This window comes from Tachysurus fulvidraco, chromosome 11 (assembly GCF_022655615.1).
Source record: "Tachysurus fulvidraco isolate hzauxx_2018 chromosome 11, HZAU_PFXX_2.0, whole genome shotgun sequence".
In the NCBI taxonomy this organism is placed as follows: domain Eukaryota; kingdom Metazoa; phylum Chordata; class Actinopteri; order Siluriformes; family Bagridae; genus Tachysurus; species Tachysurus fulvidraco.
Genome location: NC_062528.1, coordinates 9,925,799 through 9,940,001, shown reverse-complemented (window position 1 = coordinate 9,940,001; position 14,203 = coordinate 9,925,799). Strand labels below are relative to the sequence as shown.

The 14,203-nt window shown below is 38.2% G+C and overlaps 1 protein-coding gene across 4 annotated transcripts; it reads left to right on the top strand.

Annotated features, from left to right (window-relative positions):
• Positions 1–2,255: 2,255 nt before the first annotated feature.
• tp53i13 (tumor protein p53 inducible protein 13) lies at positions 2,256–13,441 on the top strand. 4 transcript variants are annotated; one of them, XM_027148134.2, is made up of 9 exons: positions 2,256–2,638; positions 2,790–2,833; positions 4,865–4,897; positions 5,205–5,263; positions 5,845–5,923; positions 7,818–7,946; positions 8,590–8,772; positions 10,434–11,169; positions 12,159–13,441. In XM_027148134.2, the coding sequence occupies exons 1-9, from the start codon at positions 2,599–2,601 to the stop codon at positions 12,266–12,268; spliced, it is 1,413 nt and encodes a 470-aa protein (XP_027003935.2). In that variant the 5' UTR covers positions 2,256–2,598; the 3' UTR covers positions 12,269–13,441. The 4 variants fall into 4 exon arrangements, with proteins under 4 accessions (XP_027003935.2, XP_027003934.2, XP_027003933.2 ...); XM_027148133.2 differs by having other exon boundaries at positions 4,862–4,897; XM_027148132.2 differs by having other exon boundaries at positions 2,759–2,833.
• The last annotated feature ends 762 nt before the right edge of the window (positions 13,442–14,203 follow it).

The following is a 14,203-nucleotide window of genomic DNA, read 5'->3' as shown; positions in this document are numbered from 1 at the left end:
AACTTGGAATTTCTCAGAAAGGTCACATGGCAAGGGAGCCCCAGATGGTGTTGGAGGAGCAGTCAAAAGAACAGCAGACAAGTATGTTCTGAGAGGCAGTGATTTGCAATCTCCAAGAGATTTCTACGAGTTCCTATCCTCCCAAACAGAGACGAGTGTGAAATTCAAATGGATTGAAGAGTCAGATATTGAGGCCTACGACAAACTAATACCTCCATCTGTCAAACCAGTTACAGGGATTCTAGGTACACACCAAGTCTTGTCATCATTACCAGGAGTGATCCTGCACAGTGACTTAAGTTGTTTCTGTTCATATCCTGAAGTGTGTTCTTGCCACAAATCAAAGAAGGTGGATTTTGGAAATGCTTTGGAGACTGAATCAAATGACTTCTTTGAGGAAGAAGATAGATGCACACAAGGAAAACTTGTCATGGAGACTCATGGAGATGAACTAAAAATAAACTGCATGAAGCAAAAGAGTGAGAATTTATTTGTGTGGCCGGAGAAACTTGACTGCATTTACTATTCATGGCAGAAGATAATTGGTGTCAAAAACTGTTCTAAAAATATGTTTTAGATGAAATAGTATTCATGTTATTTTATTTTCATGTCACTGTTACTGTTAAACTGATGAATTTTGCAGTTTGACAATGTCACAGTATAATTTTGAAATGTTATGAATTTCTCAAAGGTACTATATGCATCAATGTTTCCTTATTGATGCATAAGTATCAAAGTTACTTTTGGTGTGCTATGTTTTGCACAGTTTATATTATTGACAAATAAAAACAAATGTCCTCCTTTGTAACTGTTACAATAAACACTACATATTCTTACTCTTTTTATGCAATGACTTTCTTTGTCCTTTGGTGTGACGTTTTGTCCTATGGTGTGACAAACATAAAACAACAGAAAAATATAATTATTTAAAATATCTTTTAAAAAAAAGAGTCAAGTTTGGCATTAGGGGAGTTACAATAATATCTCCTCTTAGATAGGTACAATTTCAAACAGTTTTGTAAGGTTGGCGAAAAAGTTTTATTGACATTCGTAGGGAAAAGTTTGTCAACTTCATCTATTCATGGTGAAAATGATTCTAATTAATACTTTCATGTAAAATAAATATCACTTTAAGAAAATAATGTTTTAATAATGTGAACAATTCTGTCTCAAGTATTTATTTTGTTATTTAATATAATTTCTTAGTACTTTTTAAATGTCACACCATAGGACACATTTACAGTATTGTTGAGTGAAAAAGTGAAAAAAATATGTCATTGACAAAATGAGTGACAAGTACTATTTTCTGAAACTGCAGTTTTCATACTCCATAAATATATGTATTTTTTCTTAAAAAGTTATGCTTTCCAAAAAGTACTTTTTCTTGGTCATTTGTCAACTACCCAATAAAAAGTTTAGCTTCCTAAAAAAAAAAATTAGCTTCCTGTTTTGCTCGTGTCCAAAAACACAACCTACAAAATCACTGCTACCTACAAGCTGAAAAAGTGCACACTATACAGTGCTTTTTGGAAAGATCTTTGGATTGGAGAAAGTCTCTTATGACCCATTTTGGCCACCGTAGTGAAAATGTACTCGTGGTTTAAGGACGATTTAAAAGGCATGTGTGTGCTTGTAGTTTGCGATTGCCATGATTTGAAGATCAGTCGGGGGGTGGGGTCCATTTTTATTTACCAGTGACGTCAGAGACGCCTGTAACTTGTGTGTCGGACATATTGCAGCTTTCCAGCTTGATGAGACTTCATTAGAGAGAGAGTTACAGATGATGAGAGGACACAAGAGATGCACAAGAACCTTTTTTTTTAAGTCGGGTAACTTGTTTAACGCAGGACAAAAGCTTTAGGGTGGAATTAATACACACTTTTATAGAGTTTGTTGTTGGAATTTGGGTGAGTGAGTGAGTGAGTGAGTGAGAGAGAGAGAGAGAGAGAGTGTGTGTGTGTGTGTGTGTGTGAGAGAGAGAGAGAGAGAGTGTGTGTGTGTGTGTGTGTGTGTGTGTGTGTGTGTGTGTGTGTGTGTGTGTGTGTGAGTGAGTGAGTGAGTGAGTGAGAGAGAGAGAGAGAGAGTGTGTGTGTGTGTGTGTGTGTGTGAGTGAGTGAGTGAGTGAGAGAGAGAGAGTGTGTGTGTGTGAGAGAGAGAGAGAAAGAGACTGAGAGTGTATGTGAGAGAGTGAGTGAGAGAGAGAGAGAGAGTGTGTGTGTGTGTGTGTGTGTGTGTGTGAGTGAGTGAGTGAGTGAGTGAGAGAGAGAGAGAGTGTGTGTGTGTGTGTGAGAGAGAGAGAAAGAGACTGAGAGTGTATGTGAGAGAGTGAGTGAGAGAGAGAGCTTTAACTCTCAGTGTTACAGTGTTTCTGAGCAAGGAATGGAATTCCACTTGTGTTTACACGGAAACCTGCGCAGTGAACAGAGAGGACAGAGAGGACAGAGAGAGAAATCAGACTTCAGATCAGTGCACCCGGGTTTCTAAAACATTAGTGTTGAGTTTGAGTGACTGTGGCCGAGGAGACTGCAGTGTGTGTTACAGGATGAGGCTCAGAGCTCAGGTGTTGATGTTTGGACTTGTGTGGCTCTGTGTGAACAAATGCCACTCACTTCTCACTCAGCACTGCGACACAGGCAAGGTAAATATAACAAGTCAAAATAGTTCCTGTTACAATAAGTTATTGTTGATTCTCTCAAATTGGGTTACTGTTGATTCTAAAAACAGAGTTAATGTTTATTCACAAATGTAACTTCCCAAGGCAAATCTCAAGATGGACCTCTTTCCTCCAGATGAGTTTCTGTGCCCGAGCCCGAGACCAGTGACTCCAGCCCTGGTAAGGGAAATCAAATTGGGATTTTATTGTCTTTCCTCTATATAGTTGTATAGTATACACTGAAAAGAAATGTCGTTTCTCCTGAACCAAGAATAAAACACAACAGTGTGTGATGAGTGCAGGACTGTAAATAAACAACATGGGACGTAAACTGTAAACGATTGGACAGTGTAGTAGCAATAAGTATAGAAAAACTACCATCAGAAATGAATTACATAATTTAAAAAAGATGTTGGGAGACAGAGGGGCGTCGAACAATCTGTCACTGAGTCTGAGGGTTTTGGCTCAGATGCTTCTGTACCTTCTGTCAGATTGAAGGAGAGTGAAGAGTCTATTAGAGGGACTACAATTGTTGTATGAAAATCATTATAGATCATCAGCCCTGGTAACCTTACATTTACAGCATACAGCAGACGCCTTTATCAGGAGTGACGTACAAAAGTGCTTTGAATACATTAACTCTGTTTCACTAGGTTACAGACCTACAGTTCTATTTTTTAATACACACACAACAAACAGGGGAGAAAGGCACACTGAGGGACACATGACTACACCTGGGGATACGGTTTGAAATGTTCACGCTGTGATAATCATGATAACATCATCACAGTTTTATGGAATCATGGACTAGTGTTGATTATAGGAAAATCTATGTATGAAATTCACAATGCACATCATGTACACGTATCCATAATACAAAGAAAACTTTGAGCAAAAGTGTTAATTTTTCTTAGAAAAAGAACATCTTTTCCACATCTCACACACTAGGCCTCATTTATCTCTTAATAAAGTTTTGTGTAAATGTTTTGTATAAGCCAAATGAAATTAAAATTATTTAATGATAGAAAAGCTTAAAGTGAAGCATGATGCAGCTCTTTAGCATGTAGTGATGCCAAAAGAAAATAATAGGTCATGTGCATACAAGTTCAAGTGCGAAGCCTGAAGACAAAAATGGACTTGCTACTATGACATTAAATCTATTTAACAATGTATAATATTACTATTAAGCATTAAGTGCAAAATTTTCCATCAGCTAAGGCATTTGTTTAGAGCTTATGGCAATGTGCAGCTGACTGACCAATTCTTCATTTGTTCGGCACCATTTCTTTTGTCATAATTGAACAATTACTAAAATCTCAAGGAGACTGTGGGCTCCACCCAGAAGACTGTGGGCTCCACCCAGAAGACTGTGGGCTCCACCCAGAAGACTGTGGGCTCCACCCAGAAGACTGTGGGCTCCACCCAGAAGACTGTGGGCTCCACCCAGAAGACTGTGGGCTCCACCCAGAAGACTGTGGGCTCCACCCAGAAGACTGTGGGCTCCACCCAGAAGACTGTGGGCTCCACCCAGAAGACTGTGGGCTCCCTTTTGTGTCTTGTTTCTGTGAAGGTTATTTTTGGATGTTGTCTTCTTACCACTATCTCCCCTGCCCTGCTCATTTGAGATCCAAATTATAATTGTTAAATGTAATTGAATTTTATTTTACAATACCATTATCTGAGCTTGAATATGGACCAACACCTGATCCAATACTGCCTTTTTTTTACATATCAGCTTACTATACATGGTAACATAACACTATTTGATGGAAGAAACCATTTTCAACACTTGTCTGTACTCTGTAGACTTTACACTATCGTGTAATTAGGTTGAAAAAAAAATATGGAGACAAACGTCGCCACAAGATCAGTAGTTCAAATGGCAAGTGTCTCACAGCACCATATGTAGCATAGATATGCAGTAATGGTGTGTGTTGGGAGGCAGTAGTGTGTTTTCAACCCTAACATCAGTGTCAGTCTTCACAACCATTGATCCATTTCATAAAACTCCAAATATAATATATCTGATCTGCTACAAATTCACCACTCAATTTACATTTACAGGGAAAAGTCTTGTATCACTGAAATGGATGTACACATCTATTCCATGTAGAGATGGATCTCAGTACACAAGTGTGAACATGTCTAGCTCCATGAACCTTGTACTATTGGGAATTTGACCTAATTTATCTCCCCTTTGTGTTGCAGCAGCTTCTTTATGTTTCCACCAAATATTCTCTACAGGTAAAACATTCACCACTCCATGTTTAATTAACTTCCTTTCCATGTGAGTGTTTTTCCACTTGTATAATGTTGACGTTATACAGTCATGCTCACCCACTTTCTTGAGCCTAGATAATAAATTAAAATCTACAAGCTGTAGTTCATAAGATATAACAAAAAATGTTTACATAAATGATATACAGTACCATTCCAGGAGGTGAAAGCTAAATGTTAGAATGCTTTAATTTTGACAGAAGATGCTTTGACAGAAGCATCAGTGCATGCAAAAGCAAATAGATAACTAGATATTCCTGTTCTATCTTTTCAGCCCGCTGTGCATGTCTGCATGGATCTACCCATAACTTATAACCACACAATCCCCAACAGGTACGTTTGTGCTGCTTTGACAATGCTTCTGCATTCTCCGGGTTTGGTCTTCTTGATTTACTGAAAGTGTTTTTATAGCCTCCTTTCTAACGAGGAATCCTGAATACACCACAAGACTTATTTCTGTTGTGGTAGCTTGTAGAAGTTTACTAGGTCAGACGCTCTTCTGCAATACTCCATCTATATAATATCAAATCAAAAGAAATATTCATAATTCTAGATCTTGCCAGAAACATACAATCTTAAAAGTTTAAAGGTTAATAAAATATGTTCACATTTGACTTTAGACTTGTTTTAGTGAACTTTTGTGTAAATTTTGTGTGAGGGTTTTTTTTCCCCTTTTCTATTTTGTTACAATTTATCCTGTTTAATGAACTAAATACATACACATTCGTTAAATACATGCTCCTAATTGGGAGACACATCGTTTGCTTTAAAACAGGCTTTAATTTGTTCTAATTTGAGTCGTACTTTTAAATATATATTACAAAATATACAAAACAACAAAAAAAAAGATGATCTGTTTTTGTGAGGTCCTGTATGTGGAGTATTTTAGATTGTGTGTGTTGGTGTGTCTCCAGCGGGCCACACAGGCCTATAGGTGCACAGAGTGGAGAGTACCTGTACTGCCCTCCTCAGCGCTGGATAAACAACCTGAAGGTAAACTACAGTTAAATAAATGTCACCTAATCCAGCACATGGCTGCTTGCTCCTCACTAGCTCTCGAGTGTGGAACAAACCCCTTTTAAGCACAGGATCAAGACATTCTCCAGAGATTTAAAGGAAGATTATCCAGTTGCTGTCTCGGTGTGTGAGGGATCATGGGGGATGTTCTTCACCTTGTTGTCTGAGGTGGAGGCAGAGGGTGTTGTGGGTAGATGGGGGTTTAGGATGGTTAACAGTCAACAGTGAAGACTAAGAGAGAGATGTCAGATCTGATGAGAAACAAGTTAAACTTGTTGGCCCTTGTCTTAACTGCTCCCCTGCCTGCTATGCTAATTTCTTCCCCATTCCTATCAGAAATTTTACTAACTGCCCTTTTTCCACCAAGGCAGTTTGAGTGCTGGTTCGGAGCCAGAGCCTAATTTAGAACCAGTTCTTTCTGTTTCGACCGCCAAAGCACCGGCTCTGAACCAGGAAAAGTGGTACTTAAGTAGCACCGAAACGTTGCTGGTCTAGACTTAAGAGCCACTTGTGGGCGGAGCTACTGTTGGCGCATTTGATAATGTACCTTAAGTATATTAATGTTTAATACACTTTTACTTTACCGCAATATGATACATTATCAGCACACATGATAGTAGGTTATAAACCATATAAGATATAAATATATTTATATAAGATATAGGTTATATAAATATACAAGATAGTAGGTAGCTACATGCTAAGGCTAACTTTTTTCTGTGTTAATGATAAAATAACGTTATGTACTTTATCGATTACAACCTCCGTTTATACAGATTACACGGAGCTGCACGTACACGTTTTATTCGCCGCGATTGGATACCAATGTATGTTCACAAAGCCATGAGCATTAACAGTAAAACAACATCCGCCATTGTTTTTGTGTTTGCCGCTGGGACACGTGACACGTATACAGTGATGTCACACTCGGCGCTGTGATGGCTCTCTAGCCGGTGGAAAGGCAAACCGGTTCTTAGAACGTTCGCCAGTGGAGCCAACTTTGAACAAGCACTAGCTCTGAACCAGCACCCGGTTCTTATCGGTGGAAAAGGGGCATAGCTGTCGTTCTGCCCTGCCTTCAGGTCACAAAGGCCCTGTTTTCTAATCAAAGAGTGTCTTATTCTCTTCATGTATTAGTTGCTTGTTGTTTAGAGAAATTGTATGTAGTCTTTCCACAAGATGTACAGACCATCAGTGTCCGTTCTGACCAAGTCCTCCATAAAACATACCATAGCCATCGCAAAATTCAGACTTTAAAGACTTGTCAGACTGTAACGGCTTGCTGCTGGTAACGTACAGTAAGATGAAGGTGTCCAGAATTACACTGAGGAGGAAGAGCAGTGAAGCTGCAAGTGCCCTATAACATTAGCATACACAAGGTCTTCCTTATGTTATATTCTGTTGCATATTGTGTGAACTTTGACACAGTGGAGGAAGGAAGAGCTTGACTGAACCCCATCCTATATCAAACAAAACATGGATCAGTAATCAGGAGTAAAAGGAACACATGACCATTAACATCCAGTTAATCAGGATAAGAATGCATTTCAACATGCTTATCAGTTATATTGGCTTCTCTCACCTTCTGAACCTGCCTGATTTGTCCTGATGCTCTACTTCTGCTTGGAGTTTTGACCAGTTGAGCCTTGCCTCAGTGGATAATCTGTCCTGGGTACTGTGTCAGTGTTCTCTTTAGCACACAGATGTTCTGGCCTTGCGTTTCTTTTAAGGACTGGTTTTGAGTGGAAAAATGGAAAGGACAAAAAAAAAAATTGTTTGAATTTTGCATAACGATGTTCCAGTTATTTGCTCATCTATCTAATCAGTGTGGTTTTGGAAAGAAGCTGTAATTTCATCCTTTCCTCCATAGGATGGCGCCACAGTGCTCCTTTTTCACCCCTGTGCTTCCGAGGACGCTCGCAGGGGTCTGGCAGCGGTGGCTCATTCATGCCTACCACACTTTATCCTCACAGCTCATCCTCATCTCAGTCAGCACAGAGTGAGTCAATGCTTCACATCACCACCTGTTTGATTCAGTTTAAAAACCATTTCAGGAATGAGGACACAACTGAATGTTCATAAATGCAATTAGAAGCAATCAGTACATAGGATTTGATTGAACACCTCAGATACACAGTTCTTATGATGAGCCCTGTGTTTAGGTTTTATCCTACAGATAAATTACAATTAAGTTTGACTAAAATAACATAATTAAAAGAGCCTACAAAGACTATAAAATAAAATTCTCGGAATATCAATTTATCTTAAATAGATAAGAATAAAAATAAAATAATACAAAAATAATAATAAAAAAAATTCTTTCAAAGAAGGTACATTTTTCTGTGAGTAACTATTGAGCGATAAAGATACTAAATTAAGCATAATGTACTCATAATGTGATATACTTTATATAACATATAATAACATAGCCTACTAACATGTAATGCATGAAGCAGAATAATACAAATATAATAGCAAACTACTGTATGAGATTTAAAGTAAATAAAATGAAATAGAAGCCAAATCGAACGGCATGGAGTTTTTGTAACAGTGTGAGTATACTGCCAGTTTACTCTCTTATTATCCAGCATTACATACGAGAGGGCTGTTTACAGTTGATTTTCTCTTCTGTTTCCTCTAAGCCGTTTGCATTGGTCTCCTGGGGTCACACGCTAGAGATGTCCCACATCACCAGAGCAGGAGTGTGTGAGTGGTTACTCACATTTTCCTCCAACTTTAACCAAACAGCAAGTCGAGGTCAAAATTATAACCTGTATTTGACAAAAGCTGCCCCTGTGGACCGAGTGTTGGATACTGCTGTGAAGGTCAGTCATCATAAGATGCTCCAAACAAGGTTAAGGGAAGGCACAGGACAAACAAGATATATACAGTGATGGGAAAAAGTATTTGCCCCTTCCTGATTTATTTTTTTTTTTGCAGTTTTGTCACACTTTTTTTTTAATATTAGTCAAATTTAAATATTAGTTAAAGATATAGCTAACACAACATTCAGTTTTTAAATGAAGGTTTTTATTATTAAGGGGAAAAAAAATCGAAACCTACATGGTCCTGTGTGAAAAAGTATTTACCCCCTAAACCTAATAACTGGTTGGGCCACCTTTAGCAGCAAGAACTGCAATCAAGAGTTTGCGATAACTTGCAATGAGTCTGTTAAAGCGCTGTGGAGGAATTTTGGTCCACTCATCTTTGCAGAATTGTTGTAATTCAGCCACATTGGAGGATTTTTGAGCATGAACCGCTTTTTTAAGGTTATGCCACAGCATCCCAATAGGATTCAGGAACAGGACCTTTACTAGGCCACTCCAAAGTCTTCATTTTGTTTTTCTATAGCCATTCACAGGTGGACTTGGTTGTGTTTTGGATCAATGTCCTGCTGCAGACCCCAAATTGGCTTCAGCTTGAGGTCACGAACAGATGGTCGCATTTTGTCCTTCATAGTTCCATTTATCACAGCAAGCCTTCCAGGTCCTGAAGCAGCAAAACAGCCCCAGACCACCACACTACCACCACCATATTTTACTGTTGGTATGATGATCTTTTTCTGAAACGCAGTGTTATTTTTATGCCAGATGTAATGGGACACACACGTTCCAATAAGTTCAACTTTTTTCTCATCAGTCCACGGAGTATTTTCCTCAAAAGTCTTGGAGTCATTAAGATGTTTTCCAGTAAAACTGAGACGAGCCTTTTATGTTCTTTTTGCTTAACAGCAGTTTTCGTCTTGGAACTCTGCCATGCAGGCCATTTTTGCCCAGTTTCTTTCTTATGGTGGAGTCATGAACACTGACTTTAACTGAGGTGAGTGAGGCCTGCAGTTCTTTGGATGTTGTTGTGGGGTCTTTTGTGACATCTTGGATGAGTCGTCGCTGCACTCTTGGGGTAATTTTGGTCAGCTCCTGGGAAGGTTCACCACTGTTCCATGTTTTCACCATTTGTGGATAATTTCTCTCACTGTGGTTCGCTGGAGTCCCAAAGCTTTAGAAATGGCTTTATAACCTTTTCCAGACTGATAGATCTGAGTTACTTTCTTTCTCATTTATTCCTGAATTTCTTTGGATCTCATCATGATGTGTAGCTGTTGAGGATCTTTTGGTCTACTTCACTTTATCAGTCAGGTCTTATGTAAGTGATTTCTTCAGGTCTGGGTGTGGCTAGAGAAATTGAACTCAGGTGTGATAAACCACAGTTAAGTTAGGTTTTAACAGGGGGGCAAACACTTTTTCACACAGGTCCATGTGGGTTTGGATTTTGTTTTCCCTTAATAATAAAAACCTTCATTTAAAAACTGCATGTTGTGTTTATTTGTGATATCTTTGACTAATATTTAAATTTGTTTGATCTGAAACATCATTGTGACCTACGTGCAAAAAAAAAAAAAAAAATCAGGAGGGGGGCAAACACTTTTTCACACCACTGTATGCGGTTATTACAATGTATCGTTAATATTTCTCTAATATTTTTCCAGCCGCTGAAAGCATGCTGTTTGGAGGCACTGTCTGCATACGCGGCTACTTTAAGAGCGAGAAGAAGCCGATCAGTCCAGCAGCCCACAAAAAGAAAAATGAAGAAAAGAGAAATAGAAAAAGAAGAAGTGAAACACTCCGAAAATCCTTCAGTTATCAGCTCGAAGTCTGGCACGCTAAATCCTACACACACACAGACATTGAACAATAGTGAGAGTAAAGATTTATTATCTATAGGTCATGTCACAGCTTCTCTGCACACTGCCATGCACTCAGAGGAACGTGTTGGTGATGTTGTGGATAAGGAGGCAAAGACATCATCCACGCAGATGAAGAGCCTGAAAGAACCACATGGGGACAGCAGGAGTAATGTGACGGTGGTTAAACTGCATGACTCTCAGATTGATGTAAAGTCTGAGAAAAAAAATAGCATCACCGTGGCTTCAGGAAAGCAGCGCATTAAGACTGATGTAGTTCAGCTGAGTGCAGGTGAAGGCTGTACAGATCCGGGGCACTGCGGACCTCCTGATGTGGCCACTGCAGTGATAGGAGGACCGCTGAGAGGACACAAGATGCCCATCCAGCGGACCAATGAGGCTGTGTGGGCAGCAGCAGCTCTGGGCTTCCTGCTGGTGCTGCTTACGCTTTCAGTGCTCCATACACGACTGTACCGTAACTGCCGTGCGCCATCCAGTCTGTACTGGCGCGAGAGCCATCAGGACTATGAGAGTGTAGCAGGTATGGCCTTAAAAATCACATTCACGCGTACATTTATGATTGATATGTTTAGCGTTTTAGTAAAAGTATTTGGAAATGTTTTGCCTCATACTTTCTTGCCCAATGATAGTATTGCAATTTTTGGGGAAGTATACAGGGCCTACATTAAAGATGAGAGGAGAACTACTTCTTCTTCTTAATAATAATAATAATAATTATTATTATTATTATTATTATTATTATTATTATTATTAAGAAGAAGAAGAAGTAGTTCTCTCATCTTTAATAATTATTATTATTAGTAGTAGTAGTAGTAGTAGTAGTATGATTATTATTATATTATTATTATTATTATTATTATTAAAATTCACCTGAAAGAAAAGCTTTTTAGTTTATAGGGAAAGACGTATTTACTTTTGGAATTTATAAACCTCCATCGTGGACACAAATGGAATTGTGGTCTTTTACGTTGGGGAAAAATGGAGGATCTTTGAAATTTTTTAAATGCTACTTAAATCCGAAAAAACCCACAAAAACTGTCTTATTCAATGATATTGTCCTTGATGCTGCTGGTATTGTAGTGAAATTCAGCTTTATATCTCTGCCTGCTAGGATTGTTAGCGGCGTTGTCACCTCTGCTTATTCGTGAGCCAAATAAACTACACTGGATATTCATTAGAAGTTTACTCAGAGTATGTGTGTTATTAATAAAAACAAAATCACAAGAATAAAAATGGTTACTTTGCCACCTTAAATCTTGTAATGTTTTCCAACTTCTCTTAGTCCTCATCCCTTCATCTGAAATTGCTTTTTATTCGAAGATTAAGGTCAGAAATGAAATTTAAGCTTCAGCCCCTTTAAATAAAAAGCTTCAAAATAAGCTGTTTCTTGTTGATGTTCTGTTGAGTTTAATATTTTAAATGATTTAGATATTCCTTGGATGGATTTTTTTCTTGTTAGTAATGATGTGTAGCTGTAGAAAGCTATAACAGGTGGTATTTGTGTTGCAGACATCATTCGCAGGAGGCTGAGGATGGTGGGAAGGAGGAAGAGAAGAGCGAGCCAGAGCAGGCGGCAGGAATGTCCTTTACTCTCCGACTCCAGCACCGATGATGACTGACTCTCTCGCCATTGACTAAAACTGTGACTCCATTTATAACATGCTAATAGCATGACCTCAAGCAGGGATTTTCTTTCAACACCAATGAAGTCCACAAACATGTACTCAGAGTGGTTCTTAATTTAAACCTTTTAGTAGTTGCGTTTTTAAAGGTACACAGTGCTTCGTTTTCATGCCTCAATGCAGATTTTCTCCAACTAGATAGAGAATGTTGGTGGATAGCAGTTTACTCATCGACAGAATTTTTGTTGGTTTTAATTCTGAGCTTTTTTAAAACATCAACCTTCTCCTGTTGGAATTTATATTGACCCCGAGTGCAGATGTCATGAAGCAGGACAAACCTGATCAGCCATTATAGCTATGAGTCAGACATATTTGTTATGGAAGTAAACATGCTGTTCTTAGGCTTTTTATTTATTTTATTTTTTTTATATCATTTTGAGGAAATCTAAACACTTAGACACTTAATATGTTGCACTATGTACGGCGGTAGTGTATATTTATATTGCGAGAGACATGCAAAAAATATTTGCATAGTATAACACGAGATGAAGGAGAAAGCAAATGTATTACTGCTGAGAAGCATATCCCTTCTTTTATATCGCATTTAAAGGGTTTCTAGACCTGTAATAATCATCAAAGAATTAGCGTTTGTAATTTCAGTCTTCTGTTTACATTGTCAAAGAAATTGACTCTTTCTTCACCAGGAGGAGAACTGCTCAGCTCTGCTCTCCTCTTTAAAGGTCAGTAGCATGTGTAGAGTAGATTCAGAGCTGTAGACCAGGAGACAGGCCAGGCTTATTGTCAGTGTTTGGTAATAGGAGTTATCGTGAAGGCAGTCGTTCCAAATAAAAATCATTTAGCAGAATTCTGTTTTAAATTGCTCTGATTTTGTACAAACTGTGATGTTTTTGCATTTTTCTTGTTTCCCATGTAATATTAATGCAGTAGTCATGGATATGGAAATACATATTCAGTTATAAATATCATTAATCACAGTCTGTTCAATAATAAACTTTCTCAAACAGTTTAAAATTGAACTAAGAATAATGGATGTGCAGCAGAAACTTTTACCTTGTAATTTTTGCCAGGAGGTTTAGACTTTGGCTGTGAATGGAATTTTTAAGAAATATGACTCAAAACAGACATTAAAAAAAAAGAAAAATCAGCACAGAAATTTGTGTTGTGTACTTTGTGTTCTCTGGAGCCTGGGGTCCTTCAGAAAACTGTGTCCTTACTTGAAAAGGGAAGTCACATACAGTACACAAACCTAATGAAAATTTTTATACAGAAAGTCAACAATCTACGTCCATGGCTGAGGGTCGGAGATCCATCTACAGCTGTTCTCCATTTGTTATTCATTACAGTAGATGCTTGGTGCTGTTCTTTTCCAGGAGAGGCTCCTCCACATAACCTTTTAATCGTATGGATGCTGATGATATTGTCCTGCATTTTCAGGTTTGCTATGTAAATTAAACGGATCCGGGTGTCTGAAACACTTCGGCTATTTTGCTGGTGATTATGTTGTTTTGTGATACTCACACTAGTTTCTGGGTGGTATAAGCTGAGCAATAGGCATCTTATCCTTGAGGAATCTTTGATGGATTAATACATCTTACAAAACATTGTACAACATGCCTTACCTTTATGAAATATACAGCTATATAATATCAGAGCAGGATTTATAAATATGTGTTAATGGTCCTGTGCAATCTGAGCATGATGTATGCTCAGATTGCACAGGACACAACACCATGTTGTTGTTGTTTTTTTTTTTTAATTCTAAGTAGTATTAAAGGTCCACCTACCAGCCCTTTAAAACAAATAATCCTCTGAATCTCAGTGGTGATCTGTGTGTTCTTGTGTAAGTGTGAATGTATGTCTTCTGGGTATTGTTTGTAATTCTCTGAGCATTGTGCAACAGACGCAAAATAA

Bases quoted from the DNA above. Each gene is read 5' to 3' on its own strand.
- tp53i13 (XM_027148131.2), top strand. From the start codon at position 2,543: ATGAGGCTCAGAGCTCAGGTGTTGATGTTTGGACTTGTGTGGCTCTGT. The intron at 7,947-8,589 runs GTGAGTCAATGC...GTTTCCTCTAAG, and splicing joins CTCATCTCAGTCAGCACAGA to CCGTTTGCATTGGTCTCCTG. The intron at 11,170-12,158 runs GTATGGCCTTAA...TTTGTGTTGCAG, and splicing joins GGACTATGAGAGTGTAGCAG to ACATCATTCGCAGGAGGCTG.